The sequence below is a fragment of the Somniosus microcephalus genome, chromosome 11 (genome assembly GCF_052327205.1).
Source record: "Somniosus microcephalus isolate GS21.2 chromosome 11, FLI_Smic_1.0, whole genome shotgun sequence".
NCBI lineage: Eukaryota > Metazoa > Chordata > Chondrichthyes > Squaliformes > Somniosidae > Somniosus > Somniosus microcephalus.
Window position 1 is genome coordinate 217,183,773 of NC_140997.1, and position 25,838 is coordinate 217,209,610.

Genomic DNA, 25,838 nt, shown 5'->3' on the forward strand with positions numbered 1-25,838 from the left:
TCATTCCATGAAAAGCGACGAGTTAAGATAGTAACTATAGGTTTTTATTGTCTAAATAACAGAGCCCACCCTCGTGGGTGATCGGTTCCAACAAGGAAGAATACTAGCCAAGCGGTCACCTTTATACCTGGGCAAGCAGGCGGAGCCATGGGCGGAGTCAGCTGAGGTATGCCTAGGTATAACAGCGTGCGTGGCAAGAGGTAACCTTGTGTAGTGATAACAACAGTGTAACGGTAACAGTGGTTTACCACATGTACCATCTACAAGATGCACTGCAGCAACTCGCCAAGGCTTCTTTGGCAGCACCTCCCAAACCCGCGACCTCTTCCACCTCGAAGGACAAGGGCAGCAGGCGCATGGGAACACCCACCACCACCTCCAAGTTCCCCTTCAAGTCACACACCATCCTGACTTAGAAGTATATCACCGATCCTTCGTCACTGGGTCAAAATCCTGGAACTGCCTACCTAACAGCACTGTGGGACACCTTCACCACACGCACTGCAGCAGTTCAAGAAGGCAGCTCACCGTCACCTTCTCAAGGGCAAATAGGGATGGGCAATAAATGCTGGCCTGGCCAGCAACGCCCACATCCCATAAACAAATTTTAAAAAAAATCTGATTTCCCCTTAAGACCTCCTGAGGTCATAATTCACAAAATCTAGGTTGACACTTCAGTGCCATACTGAGCTGCACTATCGAAGGTACCGTCATTCGAATGAGGTTTTAAACCCCGCCCTCTCAGGTGGACGTATTTGACGAAGAGCGGCTGAGTTCTCCTGGCCAACATTTATCCCTCAACCAACATCGCCATAAAAACCTTATCTGGTCGTTATCTGATTGCTGTTTGTGAGATCTTGTGCGTAAGTTGGCTACCACGTTTCCCTACGTTACAACAATGACTACACTACTGCGCTTCTGGATGCCTTGAGATCATGGAAGGCGCTATATAACTAAAAGCCCTTTTTCTTTCCTTTTCCTAATATTGTCCATGCTTGGAGTAAAATCCTGTGTTCTGTAGTATCCCCTCATTGAAAAATAATTGAAAAAGGAATTGGTGACTATTATGCACATGATGTGCAATTGGCCTGGTTGGGTTTAGAAAAATGACAAATGAAGAAGATTGGGTTTTTTTAAATCATGAATAAAATCTGTCTTAGATGTACTGTCTGCTCTCTCAGGTGGACGTAAAAGATCCTGTGGCACTATTTTGAAGAAGAGCAGGGGTGTTATCCCCGGTGTCCTGGCCAGTATTTATCCCTCAACCAACATAACAAAAACAGATTACAGGAAACTTTGTGATATCCGGCACCGACGGGACCGAGCTGTTGCCGTCCCATCAAAACTGCCGGACAAACCAGCGCTAATGTTAAAACATACGGAGCTTTTGAGCTCCGTATCTAGCAACAAACCCTGTTGCTTACAGCTTCTAAACAGTCGGCCGTACCTTGCAAGCGTCTCTGTAGCTAAGCAACAGCTTTAGCTAGACCTCGCAGAGCCTGACTGGTGAAAAAAAAGCAACGAAAAGAAAAAAAACTTACTGAACCGACTCCTGAATTTTGCCGGTGGATCGAGCATTCCGGACAGTTAACCTCCGGATAAACCAAAGTTTCCTGTATCTGGTCATTATCACATTGCTGTTTGCGGGACCTTGCTGTGCGCAAATTGGCTGCCGCGTTTCCCACATTGCAACAGTGACTCCACTTCAAAAGTACTTCATTGGCTGTAAAGCGCTTTGAGACGTCCGGTGGTTGTGAAATGCGCTGTATAAATGCAAGTCTTTCTTTTACTATTTCACTTGCTACAAGTTCTAATTAATGACATGCATCTGCTGCATGAGTTTTTCGTTCTGTTCCAAATGTAGATATTGCATGTTGGCAATGGAAGCCATTCTTTGGGATAAGAAGAAAAATAATTATCCCAGCTGTTCACTCAATGTGCTAATTGATTGAGTTATTTTGTTTTTTCCTTTTTTAGATGGGATTCACAGCGTGACAGCACAGTGCGTGCTGAGAGTAATCGTCATTACAGAGGAGATGCTGACCAACAGTATCACGGTGCGTCTGGAGAACATGTCACAGGAACGCTTCCTCTCTCCTTTGCTGAATCGCTTTGTGGAGGGTCTGGCGGCAGTCCTGTCTGCCCCCAAGGAGGACATCTTTGTTTTCAACATACAGAATGACACTGATGTCAGCGGCAGCATTCTGAACGTGAGTTTTTCCGCTCTGGTTCCAGGCGGGAGCCAGAGCCAGTTCTTCTCCTCCTCCGAGCTTCAGGAACAGCTGTACATGAACCGGATGCTGCTGACCTCGGTCTCCATGCTGGAGGTCCTCCCATTTGATGACAACGTCTGCCTGCGGGAGCCCTGCGAAAACTACATGAAATGCATCTCGGTGCTGAAGTTTGACAGCTCTTCTGCGTTCATTGCTTCGGAGTCCATGCTCTTCCGGCCCATCCATCCCATCACAGGCCTCCGCTGCCGTTGCCCACCAGGATTTACTGGAGATTACTGCGAGACGGAGATCAACCTTTGCTACTCAAATCCCTGCCAGAATTCTGGTGTGTGTAGCCGCAGAGAGGGCGGGTACACCTGTGTGTGCCGTGAGGAGTTCACAGGTTTGTAAAACTAGAATTGTTTTGTTTCATAGTGAAGCAGTCTCTTTTTTTTAATTGTGTCGTCAAACTAGATGGAGGCTTGTCTTGGTTTTAAAAGCGATTTATCAAAAACACAGTTGCACAAGTTTTAGTATCTCTGGAATATTCCTGGAACACATTCCTTTGCCAGTCACCTGACCCTTTAAAGAGGAACTGGCTAGTCCTATAAAATGACAGCAGTTTCTCAGCACTCAGGAAATAAATCTACAAATTGGCAGATTCAGCACCTCTTGCACTGCCTCCAATGCTGCTTATCTTTGCTGTAAGGATTGTATCCTCTTGGCCAGTACATCATGCATTCTGATGCAAGAACCACATGGCTTTTTTTTTTATTCGTTCATGGGATGTGGGCGTCGCTGGCAAGGCCCAGCATTTATTGCCCATCCCTAGTTGCCCTCGAGAAGGTGGTGGTGAGCCGCCGCCTTGAACCGCTGCAGTCCGTGTGGCGAAGGCGCTCCCACAGTGCTGGTAGGGAGGGAGCTCCAGGATTTTGACCCAGCAACGATGAAGGAACGGCGATATGCTTCCAAGTCAGCATGGTGTGTGGCTTGGAGGGGAACTTGGAGGTTAGTTGTCGTTGAATCAGCTAAGCACATGCGGTTTTATAATATCAGAGTGCCTTGCCACCGCTGCCTTCGTTTCTATTGCAGGTGTCTAGTTGCAGAGATAGCCAGTCACCCCTTTCTGTAGAAGACCAGCTGCTCTCCACATCCATATCCAGAATTGTCAGTCGCCTGGAGAAAATTGTGTTGTGTGTCCTGTTTGACCAATGTCAATAGTATTAATACCATTTTATGAATCCACGGAGACCAATTCGACCTTGAGTTGAATTGGTCAAGCTTTTTGTTGCTGGTAGTTGGAGGTCTGTTATCTGTGAGAGGTGCGGTGGGTGTTACTCCCAGAATGGTCTTAAATTAAGCATTCTTGTATGACGAGCATTGTTGTTCCCTTATCTGTGTTATATCACCAGTATTCATTGGTTTTGGCAAAATGTTCTCACTTTAATCATATTTGGTTCAAGATGTCCTATGCATGTTTTGTATTCGTCTGGTTTCAGTTTCTTTAGGGAAAAAACACGAGTCCCGCCCTACATCCCTTTCTATTGTTGCAGTGTTATTTGTTTAAAATGTCTCTGCCCCACACCTTCTAGTGCCTTGTAATCTTGGGTTTTAAATTATTTTGGAAGCGAGGCGTTTGGCATTAGTTATTATGCATTCGTTTTTCTGGGAGCTGAAATAACTGCAATAACATTTGTAATTCTTGTATTTATTGAATGGCTGAATTGCAAATCCCTGCAGAATTCCTGAGATTAAATTCTTCACTGACTTTGTATGTGTGCAGAGGAAACAAAACACCTCTGGGTCACCTCAATCTTTACCATTACTGCCTCCCTTCTTTTATTTGGGCAAAAAGGTCTATTATAGATTGGTGCCGGATTACATGTACTCATAATGAGGCCTCGAGAGAAATGAACAATTCCACCTCCGGCTTCGCTATTTCTTGATTAAATTCTTGGTGCGGTGCAATACAGAATTTCTATATTGGAGGTGCAAATGAAAGTAGAGCTACAGGATCCATAATTAGGTGTTGCCTCCGTTTAGGTTCAACCTAACGAAGCCTGGCTACAGGAAGAAAAGAGTTTCTGCACTCTATTTTGATCCTTTTTTAAAAATAAGAATGTTTAATTCTCCGCCCCTTGGATCTCCTCTGTGCCATGGCTCAATCACAAACTAAGAGGACAGACTGGCCATCTCCCAACTGCCTACTAGGATGTTTGAGAGCAATTCAATATCACTGTTTGGGGTATAGTGACTTTTGGAATTATGTAGGGTCTGTTCTGGGACCCTTGCTCTTCACTAATCATAAGTGATGTGGGTGGATGTTAAATCTAGCAATGTAACAGTTTTTAATGATACCAAGCTATGTGGACAGGTGACAAATAGGGAATTAAGCAGCAGTCAAAATAGACTAGTCCAACAAAGCAAATGGACAATGGAATGGCAGATGGATCTTAACATAGATAAATGTGAGGTAATGTATATGCCGATGGGAATCAGCAGCCATGTGTACATGGTAAATTGGTCCTATTTTGAAATAGTGCCAGTTACGTGTGGGATTGGGCAAACCCAGTCACACAGGAATGTGTCATCAGATGCTTCTCCTTACAGAGAGAAGACCGCAATACATCATGGAGCTGATAACAGCAAAACAAAAACAGAATTAAAACTGTAACATTAGGAGAAATCAAAGCGAAGGTTATCGGCGGTGCTCACTGGCCATAAAAGACATCACAAAGGGTCACCTGGATGTGAACTACAGCATAGATAGACAGCAATGTTCCCCCTAATTTTTTTTTGCGTGCAAGGCCCCTTTAAAAGACTGAGTGGCCCATTCACAGCTTCACGCATGCGCAAAAAGCCGGTCCTGGGCTGTGCGGGACCAGCAGAGAGCTGTGCGGCACGTGGCCGTGCAGCTTAGAGGGAACGTTGATGGGCAGTCATAATAAATTTTGTGATGGGGTTCGAGAGCGGAATAAGCCCAACCTACTAGGATACATCAAGTACCTCCTTAAATGGGTGTCAACATTAAAATCTCAGGGATACCACCCAAACTGGTTTTAAACAAAAACATACTGTCAAAAATGTTAAGTAAATAACAAAATTGAAACAAAATGGTAAAAATCTGGTGAAGTCGAAATAAAATTCTATGTGGTGTCCAATGGTCAAGGAAGACATTCAGTGATCACGAAGACGGAATCCTGTTTTTTAGTAGACCAACTGCACTTGGATGCAATAAGTGCTTCCCCTTAAAGGGGTATCACCATTAAAAATCCAGGGACGGAAAAACCCAACCAAACTGATTTTAAGGAACAAACAGATCAAGTGATGGACTGGCACAACCCTCCAAACCCCTGATTGATGGCTGGCAAAGTGGAGGTGGTGCAGATTGAGGCATTAGCGAGGAGGGTGCTCTGGTTGTGCCTCGACACCACACACACCCACAGTGCAGCACTGCAGCATGCCTGACAGCGGGTTAAGGGACTGGCCTTTAAGGTGCAGCTGACCATTACTTCCACTGCAATGTCAGCTCAATGCAGCATGTCAGCTGCAAGTGTCTTTGTAGCAGATGGCATGGCTGTGCACCTGGCCTTCTGTTGGCCTGGAGGCTGTGTAGTCAGTTGTGCATGATCATTGCCAGGACGCTGTACCTTCGGCTGTAAATATGAAGGTGCAGGAGGCTGGGCATAGTCTGCCTTTGGGGCCATCTGACATCCCTTTATTGCTACTGTTCCTTCTCAAACCAATGACTTCATTTAGACATCTGCGCCGTTTCTCTGAGTTTAAGCTGCTATCGCACTAGTCATCTACCAACCTGTGTAATTGAGTGTCCACGGCTGCTTGATTATGGCTGTTTGTAGAAGTGCATTCAAAAAGCCCTATAGTAGCAATAGCATGCACTTAAGTAAAGATCTTTGTTACCCTCTGAGTTCATCTGAGCTGCTTTTTACATAAGTGTATGCCATTGCTACTATAGGGCTTTTAAAATACAAACCGCAACCCTGAACAGTCGCATCAGCTTAACCTTCGGGAAATTGTGTGGATGGCTAAATGAAGTCAAAGGGACCTAAATGTAGTATTATTAATTGCAGACTGATGGGAGTGTCTGATGCCAGTATAAAATTTGACTGGAAAATTGGCTGGTGTGCGAAGTGGGTAGAAATCTGCTGTATTGGATCTCTGTACATTTTCCAAACAGTTCTATCATTAATCGGGCAAAACTGATCGGAAAATCTACCATTGCATGTTGGTACCCAAGGGTGATGCCTTGAAACAGGGCAACCAGTTGGAGGAATGGCTAATCAAGAGAAAATTTCCCTATAGTGCCCACTGGTCATGGAAAGTATCCAGTGACTGGTAGAAACCATGGGGGGGGATTTTGTCAATGGGGGCATGTTGGCGGCAGGCCTGCTGCTTGTTGGGTTTCAGTCCCGCCTCCATCAACTTGTGGCCAACCCACGCTATTTTCCCTTGATTGACCTTGTTAAGCCCGCCCAGTGGGCTTAGCAGGCCAATTAAGGGGAAGCCGGTTACAGAGAACGTCAACGTATGACGTTTCATCTGTCAAATTTTTTGACAGATGAGTTGTCATCGTTTGACAGCTCTGTGAAGCTGTGAAACACTGACATTCTCTGTAGCTTGATGAGTCCTTGTATTCAAGACTCACCAAACCTCTTGTGAGCAGAAATTCGACGGTTGTTGCATCGGAGAATGCAGCAGCCATCTGTCACCTCTGCCGGTGAGATGCGAGACTCTCCGCATCCCCAACTGTTGAAGCCTGCAGGAAGAAACAAAGGTTTCTATCACTTTCCACTCACCTCACATACTTACCTCTCCACACTTGCACCCATCACTTACCTCCACAGCGCACTTTTGCACCCCTCCGACCTCCGCAGACCCACTGCTCGCCTCTGTGACCCTGGCGGGGTTTCCCGATGTCGGGAAGCTCGGGCCTCTGGCGGAAAAATGGGGGTAATCCTCTTAACTATCTGTTAACAGGCAGTTAAAGTGGCTGTAATCCTGGAGACGGGACCCGGCGCGGGTCGGCTACCCGCCTCCTTTGAAAATGGCACGGGGGCGGGATGGGTACCCGCCCCCAGATTCTGCCATTTTCCTGGCAGTCCCGCCTCCCCAGGGCTGGCAAAATCCAGCCCCATGTATTGATGTTCAAAGGTCACCTGGGTGCAAACTATAGACCAAAACATAGGCAAGCAGTCAGACGAGCCCAGCCCAATTATCTTGCCCATCCTAAACCTGTGTATGGCCAGGCCCAAGAGCTGACCCACATGAGGGCCTCTGATAACATAAGAAATAGGAGCAGGAGTAGGCCAATCGGCCCCTCGAGCCTGCTCCACCATTCAATAAGATCATGGCTGATCTGATCCTAACCTCAAATTTTCTATCACTCTCCATCCCACCCGAACCCATGTGATCTCCCGGGAGAGGCGAAAAACCAGGTAAAAAACCCAATGGCCAATTTGGGAGAAAAAATCTGGGAAATTCCTCTCCGACCCATCTAGGCGATCGAAACTCGTCCAGGAGATCACTCTGTCCCTATATTTTCTACAGTACTTACCTTCTGTAAAGGCGATCTCCACCCCAGCCAGGAACAGGAATAAAACCATCTCCTGAAATCTAACACAGAATTAGAACACAAGAAGTAGGAGCAGAACCAGGCTACACGGTCCCTGCCTGACCAAATCATGTTGAAGGGATGTCCATTATCCAAGATGGAAAAGAATGCGGCTGTTATTGATCATTCATTAAAAGCTTCCTGTTAAAAGCCACTGATACCTTGGAGAGGGTTGGGAGAAAAGTAAAGATCTTTGTGGCACTTGGGGCTCTGAGGATCAACTTGCAGAGCTAAGCTAGTTTTTGCTGAAGAAAAGAAGATCTAAAGGGAGACATGGTCTGCATTTTTAAAATGCTGAGAGGCAAACATGATGTCTATATAAGCAGGCAATTTGATTAGACTGTGAAGATACATTTTAAAATTAACAAGCCTCAAGCAAGATTAGGGATTGAAAGATTTTTTTTTTTCTCTTTGGAGAAAAGTGATTAGTTGGAAGAGACTCTTAACAGCAGTTGATGCTGGGTCAATTAACCCCTTCAGAAAGGTGCTTGGTAAATATCTGGTTGGGGACTGGTAGAGATTAAGATAATCAAATAATCCACGATGGTTTCTGTGGTGGTGGGGACAGAATGGCAGTGTTTTCTGTGCAGGGCAATCGGCCAGAGCTGAATAATGGGGATGGGTGAATATACAGGAGCTTTCTTCCATTAGAGGGAGTATTTATGCTCAGCTTTCCATCAGCAAATTTAGGGCCAAGATTTCCTTTCTTTCGTGTGACCGATTTGTTCTTATGTTCTTATGTTCCTTTATTAACAGTTTGTTACACATATCACAAAGGAGGGAGAGGGAGAGCCCTTAGTGAGTGAGGTGGAGTCTAAAATAAAATACAGGAAACTCTTTATTATCCGGCACCGACGGGACCGGTGTGGTGCCGGTTTATCAAAAAGTCCGGATTACAGAGAGGTATAGTTTAAAAGGTACGAGAGCCCCGTACACAGCAACAAATCCAGGCTTCCCTGTTGCTTAGCAACATGTGCAGGAACTCCGGCCACTGACCAAGCGTCCCTGTTGCTTAGCAACAAGTGCAGGAACCCCGGTTACACAGCCACCGATCTAGGAACTGCCACTAATATGAAGTAAAACTTACCTGAACCTACTCCTGAATTTTGCCGGTTAACAGAGAGTTTCCTGTAAATGGATTTGTGAAAGGAGTGAGCCTGAGGGGCCAAATGGCCTTTTCTATGATTCTTGGTAAAAAAAAATAATTATGTAGAAGTGCCGAGGTTGTTTTTTATAATTGGCAAAAATGGGAGCAGCTGACAATTGTACCAGCCTTCCCCAATTCTTTAATATGGGAGTAAACCATTAATGATCACCTAGGCATCAAGTAGAACCAGGTAAAGTATTATTGACTGTTCAGTTATTTTCTAGTAACAGTTAATATCTGAATGGCAGCTTGGTGCAAGCATACACTTATATCACTGACCTTCACAATGAGTAAAAACCAGGGGTAGGGGACAGAGGCCGGCCTTGTAAATACACAAACTGCTAATCCCTGCTGGGAAAAAAAAATCATTAATTTAAAACCAAATCCCTCAAAGTGAACTCTGAATTTTGACAGCTGCTGGGTTCTTTATTAAAATAGAATATTGGACTTGCATTCCACAGACAACCCTCTCCCTCTTTTGCTGGGGTCCCACTAGAATGACACCTTTAACTCCTCACCAACAGCACGGCAAACATTTCATTGTTACCCTACAACTTTAACAAATGCAGCACATTTAGTAAGACTAAAAAAACTGGAAAGTCATTTGATTTTCATGACAGTATAATTTCAGTGTATTCAAGCTGTGGTTTTGAGTCCAAAAACTCAGACATGCAGCCAAAACATGTCAATTTATTTGAATGCTGGCTCACTTCAAATGAATAACCATGCTTATTAGCACAACAATGATTCACTTCCGAATGAATACTGTCAACTGAATTTGTATGGAGCAGTATCTGTGCCATGTCTGAATGTACTGAAGAGAGACTGGTGAGGAGTCTGGCTATTGATGGGCATCTGTCTGTCTTTCACACTATGCCGGCAAGTATTTTCACATTTTGGCTGTGGTTTTTAAACATGAGCGTGTTATTGTTTTAATAGGTAGTATTAGAATTTTTAGTTCCGGCGCAAGTAACTGCCCTTTAATACAGGTCTGTTATTGCAGCCCCCTCAGTTACATCAAAGGTGATTTACAATTATTTTTTCAGTACCATAATGAGAAAGTAAGTCGTGAGGAGGATGCAAGGAGGCTGCAGAGAGATACAGACAGGTTGACTGAGTGGGCAAGAACATGGCAAATGGAATACAATGTGGGGAAGTGTGAAGTTATCCACTTTGGTAGGAAAAACAAAAAGCAGAATATTTTTTGAATGGTGAGAGACTGAGAAATGTTTGCATTCAGAGGGACCAGGGTGTCCTTGTACATGAATCACAAAGTTAACATGCAGGTACAGCAAGCAATTAGGATAGTAAATGGTATGTTAGCTTCTGTTACAAAGGGATTAGACTATAAGAGTAAAGAAGTCTTACTACAGTTATATAGGGCATTGGTGAGGCCGCACCTGGAGTACTGTGTACAGTTCTGGTCTCCTTACCTAAGGAAAGACATACTTGCCTTAGAGGGAGTGCAACGGAGGTTCACTAGACTGGTTCCTGGGATGAGGGGATTGCCCTATGAGAAGAGATTCCTAGGCCTACATCCCCTAGAGTTTAGAAGAATGAGAGGTGATCTAATTGAAACATATAAAATTCTTAAGGGATTTGACAGGGTTAATGTTGAGAAAATGTTACCCCTGGCTGGGGAATCTAGAACACGGGGTCACAGTCTCAGGATAAGGGGTCGGCCATTTAGGACTGAGATGAGAGAGTTCTTCACTCAAAGGGTTGTGAATCTTTGGAATTCTCTACCCCAGAGAGCTGTGGATGCTCAGTCGTTGAATATATTCAAGACAGGTCGATAAATTTTTGGGAATCAGGGGATATGGGGATAGTGCGGGAAGGTGGAGTTGAGGTAGAAGATCAGCCATGATCTTGTTGAATGGCGGAGCAGGCTCGAAGGTCCAAAAGGCCAACTCTAGCTCCTATTTCTTATGTTCTTATGTTATAATATATAAACTCGCTGTGGCTTGTTCTGTCTTTCCTGCCTTATTCCCTTTCTCTGACCATGTTCTTCATGCGTCCTGTTTTTTATTGTGCTCACTCACTAGAGTAATAGGGTCAGAGTTATGCTACAGACGGTGGGGCTTATCTATTATGCTCAACATCATTGCAGTTGCTGTATATATTTAGCAAGCTGTGCACAGAGAATTCCAAGGAGGTGAATGGGGTTGGCTCTGGTGTGTCATTTGGCCAATATGTGTATATAGACATATATATGTATCGATAGCCACACACAATGCAATCAGTATGTAAGTTTTCAGTATCATATTAAAACTGTTGGTGTTTCAGAAATGTAAGTTCCTGTATCAGCGGTTGACAATAGTTACAAACTGTTGACATCCTTGAGTTTGTGATTTATGTTCTCCAGAACCCTTTATTGTGCTACAGCTATGTTGTACATTTGGACTCGGGAATCGGAAGTACAGTTTCAAAATTTATAGTTAATACTGAAGAAGACTGCGACAAAATACAAGAAGACATTGTTAAAGTTGCAGAATGAGCGTGTAAATGGCAAATTAATATTAATATAAGTATGTGCATTTTTATTAGGAATAAGGAGCCTACATACCCTTTGGAAAATAAGAGCCTAAATGGGATAGAGGAGCAAAGGGATCTAGGGGTACAAATTCACAAATCATTAAAAGTAGCAATGCAAGTTAACAAGGACATAAGAAATGCAAATAAAGCACTGGGGTTCATTTCTAGTGGAATAGAATTGAGACGCGCTATGTTAAACTTGTATCGAACCTTGGGTAGACCACACTTGGAGTACTGTGAACAGTTCTGGTTTCCATATTACAAACGGGATATAGAGGCCCTGGAGAAGGTGCACAAAAGATTTACAAGGATGATACCAGAACTGAGGTTATACTTATCAGGAAAGGATGAACAGACTGGGGCTCTTTTCTCTAGAAAAGAGAAGGCTGAGGGGTGACCTAATAGAGGTCTTTAAAATTATGAAGGGGTTTGATGAAGTAGGCGTAAAAAAGATGTTTCTACTTGTGGGGGAGACCAAAACTAGGGACCATAAATATAAGATAGTCACTAATAAATCCAATAGAGAATTCAGGAGAAACTTCTTTCTCCAGAGAGTGGTTATAATGTGGAACTTGCTACCACATGTAGTAGCTGAGACGAATAGCATTGATGCCTTTTAAGGGGAAGCTGGATAAGTACATGAGGGAGAAAGGAATAGAAGGATATGCAGATAGGGTTAGATGAAGTAGGGTGGGAAACACAGGCACATACCAGTTGGGCTGAATGGCCTGTTTCTGTGCTGTAAATTCTATGTAGTTCCAGCCCAACTTGTTTACATGTGCTGGGGGTGATAAACTGGCCTTGTGTAGCGCTGCTGGTGCCCACAATGTCCAGGCGCTCTGCACTTGCGCATAAAAGAACTGACCTCGAGGTAACACAAGGTTTGCTCATTCACATAATATACCGGCACTCTGGGTGCATCTCTCCTAATCCATCCATTGGAAGCATTCCCTGCTTCTCGATGCATAACTTTCACCCTTTAACTCAATAAGTCAGCATTATCAGGCAACACTATTGGGCGCCAGCAACCAGGGAAGGGCTGTTGGCTGTCCATTGCACACTGGGCACTTTTCTGACGTTGGGAAAGGTGGAACCAAGCATGAGTTGGGGGACAGGGGGCATCAGAGTACCAGTACCTAGGATGCCGGGGCGGGGGGCAAAGAGCAGAAGTGCCCAAATATTAAAAAAGCGTAAAGGTGAAAGTTCCAAATGCATGGTGCGTGCACCAGCCGCACCATGGGGAAGATGTCTAACTTAAATGAAAGTCATGGCATAATGAGCCTCGCAGTCGACTTATGCACTGGTTCCCAGCTGCCGTTGCACTTGGCGCCTTCATTGGAGCACACTGAGGCATCAGGACGCCACTTCCAATTTTTGGGGGAGTGGATGCTTCAGCGCATTGGGAAGCCGCCATGGACCCCGTTATGTAAGCATTTTGTACTTCAATGGTTTCGCATATTGCTGTTGGAGCTGGTTTCCAGTGTTACCATTCATGTCACAATCCCCTCCTATCTCCTTGTTTACCAATAGTTAATAAGGCCATAAAAAAAGCAAATGGGTTTATTTCTAGAGGGATAGAATTGAAAAGTAGAGAAGTTATGCTAAACTTGTATCGAACCTTGGTTAGACCACACTTGGAATACTGTGTACAGTTCTGGTCGCCATATTATAAAAAGGATATAGAGGGTGCAAAAAAGATTTACAAGGAAGATAGGTATAACCTCACAGTTCCGGTTACAGGAAACTGTGGTTTATCCGGAGGTTAACTGTCCGGAATGCTCAAGCCACCGGCAAAAATCAGGAGCCGTTTCGTTAGTTTTTTTTCTTTTCGTTGCTTTTTTTTCACCAGTCAGGCTCTGCAAGGTCTCACTGAAGCTGTTGCTAAGCTACAGAGACTCTTGCAAGGTACGGCCGACTGTTTAGAAGTAAGCAACAGGGTTTGTTGCCAGATACGGAGCTCAAAATCTCCGTATGTTTCAACATTAGCGCTGGTTTGTCCGGCAGTTTTGATGGGACGGCAACAGCTCGGTCCCGTCGGTGCCGGATAGCGCAAAGTTTCCTGTATTATGAAAAGATGAACAGGCTGGATCTCTTTTCTTGTGACCTAATAGAGGTCCTTAAAATTATGAAAGGTTTTGATAGAGTAGACGCTTGTGGGGAAGAGCAAAACTAGGGGCCATCAATATAAGATAGTCACCAAGAAATCAAATAAGAAATTCAGAAGGAACTTCTTTACCCAGAGAGTGGTGAGAATGTGGAATTCGCTACCACAGGGAGTGGTTGAGCAGTATACAGGAAACTTTGTACTATCCGGCACCGACGGGACCGAGCTGTTGCCGTCCCATCAAAACTGCCGGACAAACCAGCGTGTATGTTGAAACATACGGAGCTTCCGTATCTGGCAACAAACCCTGTTGCTTCTAAACAGTCGGCCGTACCTTGCAAGCGTCTCTGTAGCTTAGCAACAGCTTCAGCGAGACCTTGCAGAGCCTGACTGGTGGAAAAAAAAAGGCAACGAAAAGAAAAAAAACCTAACGAAACGGCTCCTGATTTTTGCTGGAGGCTCGAGCATTCCGGACAGTTAACCTCCGGATAAACCAAAGTTTCCTGTAGATGCGCTCAAGTGGAAGTTGGATAAGCATATGAGGGAGAAAGGAATAGAGGGTAATGCTGATAGTTAGATGAGGAAAGAGGGGAGGAGGCTCGAGTGGAGCATAAACGCCAGCATGGACTGGCTGGGCTGAATGGCCTGTTTCTGGGCTGTATATTCTATGTAATATTTACTCATTGCTCCTTTTTGGTCTGACCTATGTTGTTGCTTTGTTTACCATTCCTGATTCTTCCTCCCAGCTGCTTTGCATTCCAGTTTCCAATTTATCTTTTGTCAAACTCTTGGATGTGAGGACGCCCAAAGCAGACTGAAAAATCCCAAACAAAAGGCAGAATTTATTTTTTAACTTCCAATAGCAACCAAAGTTGATTTATAAAATAGAAGCTATAAACCAAATGCATTGAAATCTTGGCGACAGTGGGAAATAAATCCCTCCGGGCATGGCTGGCAATGTACTGGTGGGTTAAGTGACTGTATGCAACACTGTTTTCTATTTTCTATCCTGACCTGGATTTAACTCGGAGTATACCTTTCTTTGTGCTCATGCATTTTACTACATTGTTTCAAAGGTTATATCTTCCTCAGCAGGAGCTTAGCAAACTTTTCACATTTTTTTAAAGATCGATTTAATGATATAAATCATGTCATGACAAAAGTGGCGCATAGCATCTCTCCTTCCTGAACAATAAAGAGAATTTTTCATGGAGATAGTGTCCTTTATATTTGGTGACTTGCTTTGCTTATCATGGGGAATAGAGCACTTTTTTATCAGAATTGAGGTATAACACTGTTTAATGTAGCGCAAAGCTGTTTGTGTTCTGCTCCAAAATAACTCAAATTTGAATGATCACTCTTTACTGCACAAGTGTGATTTTTTTTTCCATTTCCCACACCAGCAATCTTTATGACCTTTCAAATGAGACTGCTGGTATATGGTCCCACAACTACAAGGTCTGTGTACTCGGACTGCACAAACTCATTTCATACAGGACTTTTACAGCCAGCCGTGAGAAATTCTTATTCCATCAGCCTGGAAGTAAAAGGGATATATTCTGATTTACTACACCACCCAGACTCTCAGCTTTACTGTAGAGTTTATTGCTTCGTCCTTCATCACCGCGCTTGCTTTCTCACTACATGATGGAAATTTTTGAGTTCATGTATACAGGTTATCAGTAGGATAATGTTGTATTTGTAAATGCATTGTCGACTCCGACACTACAATCTGGAAAAGGCACTCTGTTCTTCCTCTGATGCTGGTCACCAGCTGGATTGATCGATACTAGTGGATGCAGCTAGCTTAGTGTCGCCTCAGCTGGGCACTTGCTACACAGCTGTGTGTATGTATTAGTTAGAAACTGCCGCCAGGTCTTGTATTGATGATAGCAACACAGGCTGCAGCTTTTAAGGGTTGAACAGCTGCTTAGTATTTATAATGTGGTTAGATTGCTCGCTCTGTTTTACACTGTTCAGTTTAGTACAATAGGAATTTAGCTAGAGAAACGTTTTAATCTGTAAGCATCTTTGCGGTAGAGTCCAAGGTTGCATTTCTAAATTGTACTGCACCATGTTTATATTTTCAAGCCTGTTCATGGGCATCCTGTTAATGAGACTGCTTCTTTAAAGAAAATTACATTAATTAAATCAAAATCAAATCAAATCATCTTTTATTGTCATTGTTAGTGCACAAGTGCACTACAACGAAATGTAGGCTTGCGGCTCCCGAGAGTGTACATTTGGATTAAGACATTTAAACATTCAACATACATTTGGCTTGTAGTATATTAACATAAACATAACCCTAATAAAGTGCATCGGCAGATGTGCAGGTTTTAGAGTTTATTTGTGGAGTTCAGTAGGATGACAGCCCTGGGAAAGAAGCTGTTCCTAAATCTGGTCGTACGGGTGCGAATGCATCTAGCGTCTCCCAGATGGCAGGAGGGCGAACAGACCGTGGCTGGGGTGGGTAGGGTCTTTGATGATGGACCGTGACCTCTGTAAACAGCGTTTCTGGTATATGTGCTCTATGGTCGGTAGCCGGGTGCCGGTAATTCGTTGGGCAGTTTTGACTACCCGCTGCAGGGCTTTCCGGTCATAGTAGCTACAGCTGCCATACCATACTGTGATACAGTTTGTCAGGATGCTCTCTATAGTGCAGCGGTAAAAGTTAGAGAGGATCAGGGGTGACAGGTTACATCCCTTCAGCCTCCTTAGGAAATATAGGCGCTGCTGGGCCTTCTTCACCAGAGAGGCAGGGTGCAGTGTTCCCCTCTAAGGAGCTATACCAGTTGAGCATTTTTATTCAACTCTAGTCATCGTCTTATGATGTAGTAGAGACCAGATTGTGTAAAGCTGACAAATCACTCCCGTTCACTGTAAGAGCTATATGGGTAGCAGATACCAGTGAATGGTTCACTACAACAAAAGGAAAATACTGCGGATGCTGGAAATCCGAAATAAAAGCAGAAAATGCTGGAAAACACTCGGCAGGTCAGGCAGCATCTGTGGAGCGAGAAGCAGAGTTAACGTTTCAGGTCGATGATCTGTCATGAGAGCAAGAATTGAACACTACCCAAGGAAACGTATGGCAGGGTTGGACAATGATTAAAGGCTCCTGGGGACCAAGCTCGCTCGGTGGTTCAGTGTTTAAATGCACTCCTTGGTGAAAGGCTGAACCGTGCCATCCAATGTTGCTTTTTATTTTTTTCGGTGCGCGGACCCTTTAACTGGCAGCACGGCCCATTCAAATTTTAGTGCATGTGCAATTTTTCCCGTGTAAAAGCCAGTGAGTGGCCTGCGTGACACCTCCAGACCGCCACACAGCCTAATGGGAACATTGGTGCCATGCCTGGTTTATGTTGAGTTGGCCAGGATGAATCATGGAAATTTACAGCACGGAAGGAGGCCATTTCAGCCCATCATGTCCGCGCCGGCCGACAAAGAGCTATCTAGCCTAATCCCACTTTCCAGCTCTTGGTCCGTAGCCCTGTAGGTTACGGCACTTCAAGTGCACATCCAAGCACTTTTTAAATGTGGTGAGGGTTTCTGTTTCTGCCTCTGCCACCCTTTCAAGCAGCGGACCTGAGAGGGAGCGACAGCGGAGCCTGAGGATATAAAGAGCGCGGCAGAGCGAGAGCGGAGGCAGCGGACCTGAGAGGGAGCGAGAGTGGAGTCTGAGGATGTAAAGAGCGCAGCAGAGTGAGGACCGAGAGCTGAGGCAGCGGACCCGAGAGGGAGTGCGAGCGGAGCCTGAGGATATAAAGAGCGCGGAAGAGCGAGGCCCGAGAGCGGAGGCAGTGGACCTGAGAGGGAGTGCGAGCGGAGCCGGAGGATATAAAGAGCGCGGCAGAGCGAGGCCCAAGAGCGGAGACAGCGGACCTGAGAGGGAGCGAGAGTGGAGCCTGAGGATATAAAGAGCGCGGCAGAGCGAGGCCCGAGAGCGGAGGCAGCGGACCTGAGAGGGAGCGAGAGCAGAGCCTGAGGATATAAAGAGCGCGGCAGAGCGAGGCCCGAGGGGGGCAGCGGACTGGAGAGGGAGTGCGAGCAGAGCCTGAGGATATAAAGAGCGCGGCAGAGCGAGGCCCAAGAGTGGAGACAGCGGACCTGAGAGGGAGTGCAAGCGGAGCCTGAGGATATAAAGAGCGCGGCAGAGCGAGAGCGGAGGCAGCGGACCCGAGAGGGAGCGAGAGTGGAGTCTGAGGATATAAAGAGCGCGGCAGAGCGAGGCCCGAGAGCGGGGGCAGCGGACTGGAGAGGGAGTGCGAGCAGAGCCTGAGGATATAAAGAGCGAGGCCCGAGAGCGGAGGCAGCGGACCTGAGAGGGAGCGACAGCGGAGCCTGAGGATATAAAGAGCGAGGCCTGAGAGCGGAGGCAGCGGACCCGAGAAGGAGTGCGAGCGGAGCCTGAGGGTATAAAGAGCGCGGCAGAGCGAGGCCCGAGAGCGGAGGCAGCGGACCCGAGAGGGAGCAAGAGCGGAGCCTGAGGATATAAAGAGCGCGGCAGAGCGAGGCCTGAGAGTGGAGGCAGCGGACCTGAGAGGGAGCGACAGCGGAGCCTGAGGATATAAAGAGCGAGGCCTGAGAGCGGAGGCAGCGGACCTGAGAGGGAGCAACAGCGGAGCCTGAGGATATAAAGAGCGAGGTCCAAGAGCGGAGGCAACGGAACTGAGGGAGCGAGAGCGGAGCCTGAGGATATAAAGAGCGCGGCCCGAGAGCGGAGGCAGCGGACCCGAGAAGGAGTGCGAGCGGAGCCTGAGGATATAAAGAGCGCGGCAGAGCGAGGCCCGAGTGCGGAGGCAGCGGACCCGAGAGGGAGCGAGAGCGAAGCCTGAGGATATAAAGAGCGCAGCAGAGCGAGGCCCGAGAGCGGAGGAAGCGGACCTGAGAGGGAGCGAGAGCAGAGCCTGAGGATATAAAGAGCGCGGCAGAGCGAGGCCCGAGAGCGGAGGCAGCGGACCTGAGAGGGAGCGAGAGCAGAGCCTGAGGATATAAAGAGCGCGGCAGAGCGAGGAGCGGAGGCAGCGGATCGGAGAGGGAGCGAGAGCAGAGCCTGAGGATATAAAGAGCGCGCCAGAGCGAGGCCCGAGAGCGGAGGCAGCGGACCCGACGACAAAAACAAGGAATGACGTCACAGGAAAGCAGGGAAGTGATTGGTTGGTCAGTATTTCTCTCTTTATCTTGGGCATCGGTTTAAATTAAGAGCCGGGATTAAAAACTAAACGTTCAAAAAGAGGGAGCTGATTGGTGAGTATCTGGTAAGTGTTTTTACTTGGCTTTCTAAAAGTTTTTAAGTTTATTCCAGCTAGGTTAGTAAATAGTCTGTTAATTAGAGGTATGGCAGGGCAGCTCACACCCGTGGAATGCACATCCTGTGCCATGTGGGAAGTCCTGGACACCTCCCGTGGTCTGGACGACCACATGTGCGGGAAGTGTCACCAGCTACAGCAGCTCGAGCACGGGTTACAGAGCTTGAGCAGCGGCTGCAGTCACTGCTGTGCATCCGCGAGGCCGAGAGCTACGTGGATAGCACGTTTCGGGAGGTGGTCACCCCTCCTGCCTGCACTCACTTAAGCTGCGGGAACGGGTGACCGTCTGACAAAAGAGGAGGACCAGGCAGGTAGTGCAGGAGTCCCCTGAGCCTATCTTGCTCACCAACCAGTATTCGGTGCTGAGTACTGGTGAGGGCGATGGTTCCTCTGGGGAGTGCAGCCAGAGCCAAGTCCACAGCACCATGGAAGGCTCGGCTGCACAGGTGGGGGGGGGAAAGGAGAGGGAGAGCAATAGTGATAGGGGATTCAATAGTTAGGGGAGCAGACAGGCGTTTCTGCGCTGCAGACGTGACTCCAGGATGGTATGTTGCATCCCTGGTTCCAGGGTCAAGGATGTCACTGAATGGCTGCAGGGCATTCTGAGGGGGGAGGGTGAACAGCCAGAGGTCATGGTCCATATCAGTACCAATGACATAGGGAAGAAGAGGGATGAGGTCCTGCAGGCAGAGTTCAGGGAGCTAGGAAAGAGGTTAAAAAGCAGGACCTCAGAAGGTAGTAATTTCCAGATTACTACCAGTGCTACATGCTAGTGAGTACAGAAATAAGAAGGTAGAGCAGATGAATGCGTGGCTGCAGAGATGGTGTAGGAGGGAGGGCTTCAGATTCCTGAGGAATTGGAACCGTTTCTGGGGGAGGTGGGACCTCTACAAGCCAGAAGGGTTACACCTCAATGGGAATGGGACCAATATCCTCGCGGGAGGGTTTGCTAGTGCTGTTGGGGAGGGTTTAAACTAGTTTGGCAGGGGGGTGGGAACCTAAGTATAGAGTCAATAGGGAGGGAAGAAAAACTGGAATTGGAAAACAAAAACTTAGAAAGTAAATTGGAAGGACAGAGGAATAAAGGGCTAGATAGTAGTCAGCAAGGAGGTTTGTCTGTACTAAATGGTGTATACTTCAATGCAAGGAGTATAGCGAACAAGGTAGATGAGCTGAGGGCACAGGTAGATACTTGGACTATGATATTATAGCTATTACAGAGACATGGCTGGAAGAGGGGCAGGTATGGCAGCTCAACATTCCAGGTTACAGGATTTTCAGACAGGATAGAGAGGGAGGTAAAAAGGGAGGGGGGGGCGCGCAGTATTGATTAAAGAAACTATTACAGCTGTGAGGAGGGATGATATGTTGGAGGGATCATCAAACAAGGCCATATGGGTTGAATTGAAAAACAAAAAAGGGGCAATCACACTGCTGAGAGTGTACTACAGACCCCCAAACAGTGAGCGGAAGATAGAAGAACAAATATGTAGACAAATTTCTGAGAAGTACAAAACCTATAGGGCAGTAATAGTAGGGGATTTCAACTACCCCAATATTAATTAACTGGGATAAAATTAGTGTGAAGGGTATAGAGGGTGCGGAATTCCTAAAATGCATCCAGGAGAACTTTTTTAGCCAGTATGTAGCAAGCCCAACAAGGGAGGGGGCGGTTCTGGACTTCGTTTTAGGGAATGAAGCTGGGCAGGTAGAAGGCGTATCAGTGGGGGAGCACTTTGGTGCTAGCGACCATAATTCTGTTAGATTTAAGGTAGTTATGGAAAAGGACAAGGATAGACCAGGAATAAAAATTCTAAATTGGGGGAAAAGCAAATTTTGCTAAGCTCAGAGGGGATTAAGCCATAGTGGACTGGAAACAGCTACTTGAAGGTAAATCAGTTCCAGAGCAGTGGGAGGCATTCAAGGAGGAGATCCGAAGGGTTCAGACCAAATATGTGCCCTTATAGAAAAAAGGTGGGACTAACAAATCTAGAGCCCCCTGGATGTCTAGGGACATACAGGGTAGGATAAAGAAAAAAAGGGAGGCGTATGACAGATACCGAGTGCTAAATACTCCAGAATCTTTAGAGGAGTACAGAAAGTGCAGGGGTGCAATTAAAAAGGATATTAGGAAAGCAAAGCGCATGAAAAATTCTTGGCAAGTAAAATCAAGGAAAACCCAAAGATGTTTTATAAATATATTAAGAGTAAGAGGATAACTAAAGAAAGGGTAGGGCCTATTGGAGATCATGAGGGTAATCTGTGTATGGAGACGTCGGTAGGGTTCTTAATGAATACTTTGTGTCTGTTTTCACAAAGGAGGGGCGAAGCAGACGTTGCTATCGGGGGAGGAGTGTGAAATATTAGATGAAATAAACATAGTGAGAGAGGAAGTATTAAGGGGTTTAGCAGCTTTAAAAGTGGATAAATCTCCAGGCCCAGATGAAATGTATCCCAGGCTGTTAAGCGAAGCAAAAGAGGAAATAGCAGAGGCCCTGACTATCATTTTCCCATCCTCTCTGGCTTCAGGTGTGGTGCCGGAGGACTGCTAATGTGGTAAGAACATAACATAAGAAATAGGAGCAGGAATAGGCCACTTGGTCCCTCGAGCCTGCTCCGCCATTCAATAAGATCATGGTTGATCTAGGGCACAAAGCCACTTCCAAGCCCGCTCCACATAACCCTTCACTCCCTTATCTTGCAAAAATCTGTCTAACTCCACTTTAAATGTATTTAATGACCCAGCCTCCACGGCTCTCTGGGGCAGAGAATTCCACAGATTTATGACCCTCTGAGAGAAAAAGTTCCTCCTCATCTCAGTTCTAAAAGGGCGACCCTTTATTCTGAGACTGTGCCCCCGAGTTCTAGATTTCCCCATGAGGGGAAACATCCTCTCTGCATCTACCCTGTCGAGCCCCCTCAATATCTTATATGTTTCAATAAGATCACCTCTCATTCTTCTAAATTCCAATGAGTATAGGTCCAGCCTGCTCAACCTTTCCTCACAAGTCAAACCCCTCATCTCTGGAATTAACCTAGTGAATCGTCTCTGAACTGCCTCCAATGCAAGTATATCCTTCCTTAAATAAGGAAACCAAAACTGTACGCAGTACTCAAGGTGTGGTCTCACCAATACCTTATACAGTTGTAGCAGGACTTCCCTGCTTTTATACTCCAACCCCCTTGAAATAAAGGCCAACATTCCATTTGCCTTTTTGATTACTCGCTGTACCTGCATGCTAACTTTTTGTGTTTCATGCATAAGGACCCCCAGGTCCCTCTGAACTGTAGCATTTTGTAATCTCTCCATTTAAATAATAGTTTGCTTTTTTATTTTTCCTGCCAAAGTGTATAACCTCGCACTTTCCCACATTATACTCCATCTGCCAAATGTTTGCCCACTCACTTAGCCTGTCTATATCCCTTTGCAGATTCTTTGAGTCCTCTGCACAACTTGCTTTCCCATCCATCTTTGTATCTGTGGTAAACCACTGTTGTTCACTTCACTGTTGTTCACTCTTGCCCATTGTTGTACCTGTCTGTGCATGCCTCAGCTGGCTCCGCCCCTGGCTCCACCCATATGCCCTGGTATAAAGGCGGCTGCTCTGCAGTTCCCCAGGCATTCAGGACCGGTCGACCACTAGAGGCATGCCTTCGTTCTTTAGCTAATAAAAGCCTGTTTGTTACTCTCTTAACTTCCAGTCTTTCTCAGTAATTGATAGCGCATCAATTTTATTAGCTAAACTTTTTTTTCGATGGAGCAAATCCTCAAACCAGCATGCCTGGAACTAGACCCTCAAGAGGCGGATTCATCTACCAAGTTCGCACATTGGCTGCGATGCTTCGAATTTTTCCTAGAAGCCTCCGTCGAAACTGTTCAAAACGATGGCGACAAACTAAGGGTTCTGACCTCCAAGGTGAACTACCAAGCTTATTCGCTCATCCAAAATGCGACTACCTACAAGGGTGCTCTTGACCTCCTTAAAGAACAGTACGCACGCCCGGTAAATGAGGTTTACGCCAGATACCACCTGGGGTCCCGCAAACAGCAACCCGGGGAATCGATGGAGGTATACCTACGGGCGCTGAAGGTGCTCGGCCGGGCCTGCAAATGTAAAGAGGTGTTGGCCGCGGTGTACACGGAGGAACTTGTCCGGGACGCCTTCGTCGCGGGCCTCAGGTCCAACTACACCCGGCAGAGACTGTTGGAGCAGGGCGAACTCGACCTGAAGAAGGCCACGGCACTCGCACTCTCGCTAGACGTGGCCCACCGGAATATGGACGCCTACTTCCCTGACCGCGCGGCCGCATCGTGGATGGCGCGGGCGCCGCCATCCTGGGACACGGTAGGACCGCCACCCTGCGCTGCGCCACCCCCGTCACATCCCGCCAACGGCCTAACTTCTGCAGCGATGTCCCGGGGCTCGAAGTGTTACTTCTGTGGCCAAGCCAAACACCCCAGAGTGCGCTGCCCGGCGAAAAACGCTACTTGCTCTGGTTGTGGGAAGAAAGGGCACTACGCCAGCGTCTGCAAGGCTAAACCTACCCCAAACTCCAGCAGTGCCGCGTGTGGGCCGAGCGGGCCGCCATCTTGGACGCCGCCATCTTGGACGCCATCTTGTACGCCTCCAGCCGCGTGTGGATCATGGGCGCCGACATCTTGGACGCCTTCGACCATGGGTGATCCGTTCCGGCCGCCGTTTTTGCAACGGGCCCCCGACTCACCCACCGCCTCACCTGATGACTGCAGCGACACGCCTGACCCTACGCTGGCCTCCGTTACACTGGACCAATCTAGACCTCACCAACTAGCCAGGTCCATGATGGACATTAAGGTAAACGGCTGCGCCACGACCTGCCTTTTCGACTGCGGGAGCACGGAGAGCTTTATCCACCCCGACACGGTGCGGCGTTACTCTCTCCCGGTCCTGCCAGCGCGCCACCGGGTCTCTATGGCCTCCAAGTCCCATTCAGCGGACGTCGGCGGCTACTGCGTGGTGACCCTTTCGGTGAGGGGCACAGAGTACAGAAACTTTAAACTGCTTGTCCTGCCCCATCTCTGCGCTGCCGTTCTACTGGGGTTGGATTTTCAGTGCCACCTTAAGAGTGTCACGATGGCGTACGGTCGACCCCTTCCCCCACTCACAGTCTGCAACCAGCAGTTTTCAAATTGCCCGCCGCGCACCTTTTGCAGCCTCTCCATGCTTAAAGTCACACCCCCCCCCCACAACCCCCCCCCCGTTGGTCGCTAACCTCGCCCACGACTGTAAGCCCATCGCCACCAAAAGCAGGCGATACAGCGCTGGTGACAGAGCTTTTATTAAATCTGAGGTGGAGCGGCTCCTGAAGGAGGGGATTATTGAAGCTAGCACCAGCCCCTGGCGAGCCCAGGTTGTAGTCGTCAAGACCGGTGAGAAGCAGCGCCTGGTCATTGACTACAGCCAAACAATTAATCGATATACCCAACTGGATGCATACCCCCTCCCCCGCATATCTGATATGGTCAATCAGATCGCACAATACCGCGTATTCTCCACCATTGACCTTAAGTCAGCATATCACTAACTCCCTATCCGCTATGAGGACCGCCAGTATACTGCCTTCGAGGCAAACGGCCGCCTCTACCACTTCCTTCGGGTTCCCTTCGGCGTCACCAACGGGGTCTCTGTTTTCCAAAGGGAGATGGACCGGATGGTCGACCAGAATGCGTTGCAGGCCACTTTTCCCTACCTGGACAATGTGACCATCTGCGGCCATGACCTGCAGGACCATGACGCCAACCTCGACAAATTCCTCCGCACTGCCCAACTCCTAAACCTTACGTATAACAAGGAGAAGTGCATATTCCGCACAACCCGCCTCGCTATCCTTGGCTGTGTTGTGGAACACGGAGTCATCGGCCCCGACCCCGACCGGATGCGTCCCCTTATGGACCTTCCCCTGCCCCACTGCCTCAAGGCCCTGAAGAGATGCCTGGGATTTTTCTCCTACTACGCCCAGTGGGTCCCTAATTATGCGGACAAAGCCCGTCCACTTATCAAGTCCACCTCTTTTCCCCTGGCGGCAGAGGCTGGCTTAGCCTTCCACTGTATCAAAGAGGACATTGCTAAAGCCACCATGCACGCGGTGGACGAGTCCATCCCTTTCCAGGTGGAGAGCGATGCGTCCGACTTTGCCCTGGCCGCTACCCTTAACCAGGCGGGAAGGCCCGTGGCCTTCTTTTCACGAACCCTCCAAGGCTCCGAAATCAGACACTCCTCTGTCGAAAAGGAGGCCCAGGCCATTGTGGAAGCTGTGCGACATTGGAGGCATTACCTGGCCGGAAAACGATTCACCCTACTCACTGACCAGCGTTCAGTTGCTTTTATGTTTAATAACAAGCAGAGGGGCAAAATCAAAAACGACAAGATTTTGAGGTAGAGAATTGAACTTTCCACCTACAATTACGATATCTTGTACCGGCCCGGGAAACTCAATGAGCCCCCGGATGCTCTATCGCGAGGTACATGTGCCAACGCACAGGTTGATAGACAGCGGGCCCTCCACAATGACCTCTGCCACCCGGGGGTCACCAGGTTCTTCCATTTCATCAAGGCCCGCAACCTGCCTTACTCCATTGAGGAGGTCAGGACCATGACCAGGAACTGCCAAGTCTGCGCTGAGTGCAAACCGCACTTTTATAGACCAGACAGGGCTCACCTGATAAAAGCCACTCGCCCCTTCGAGCGCCTGAGCGTTGATTTTAAAGGGCCTCTCCCCTCCTCCGACCGCAATGTGTACTTCCTCAACATTATTGATGAGTACTCCCGTTTCCCATTCGCCATCCCCTGCCCGGACATGACCAGTGCCACGGTCGTTAAATGTCTGAACGACCTCTTCACCCTGTTCGGTTTCC

The 25,838-nt window shown here is 47.3% G+C and overlaps 1 protein-coding gene across 1 annotated transcript in view; it reads left to right on the forward strand.

Annotated features, from left to right (window-relative positions):
* Nucleotides 1-25,838, forward strand: part of celsr3 (cadherin, EGF LAG seven-pass G-type receptor 3) — a 383,004-nt gene that overhangs the window by 50,873 nt on the left and 306,293 nt on the right. The window contains exon 2 of the mRNA XM_086001957.1: nt 1,978-2,616. Within this exon, the coding sequence (XP_085858083.1) occupies nt 1,978-2,616 (639 nt within the window). The remainder of the gene's footprint in view (nt 1-1,977; nt 2,617-25,838) is intronic.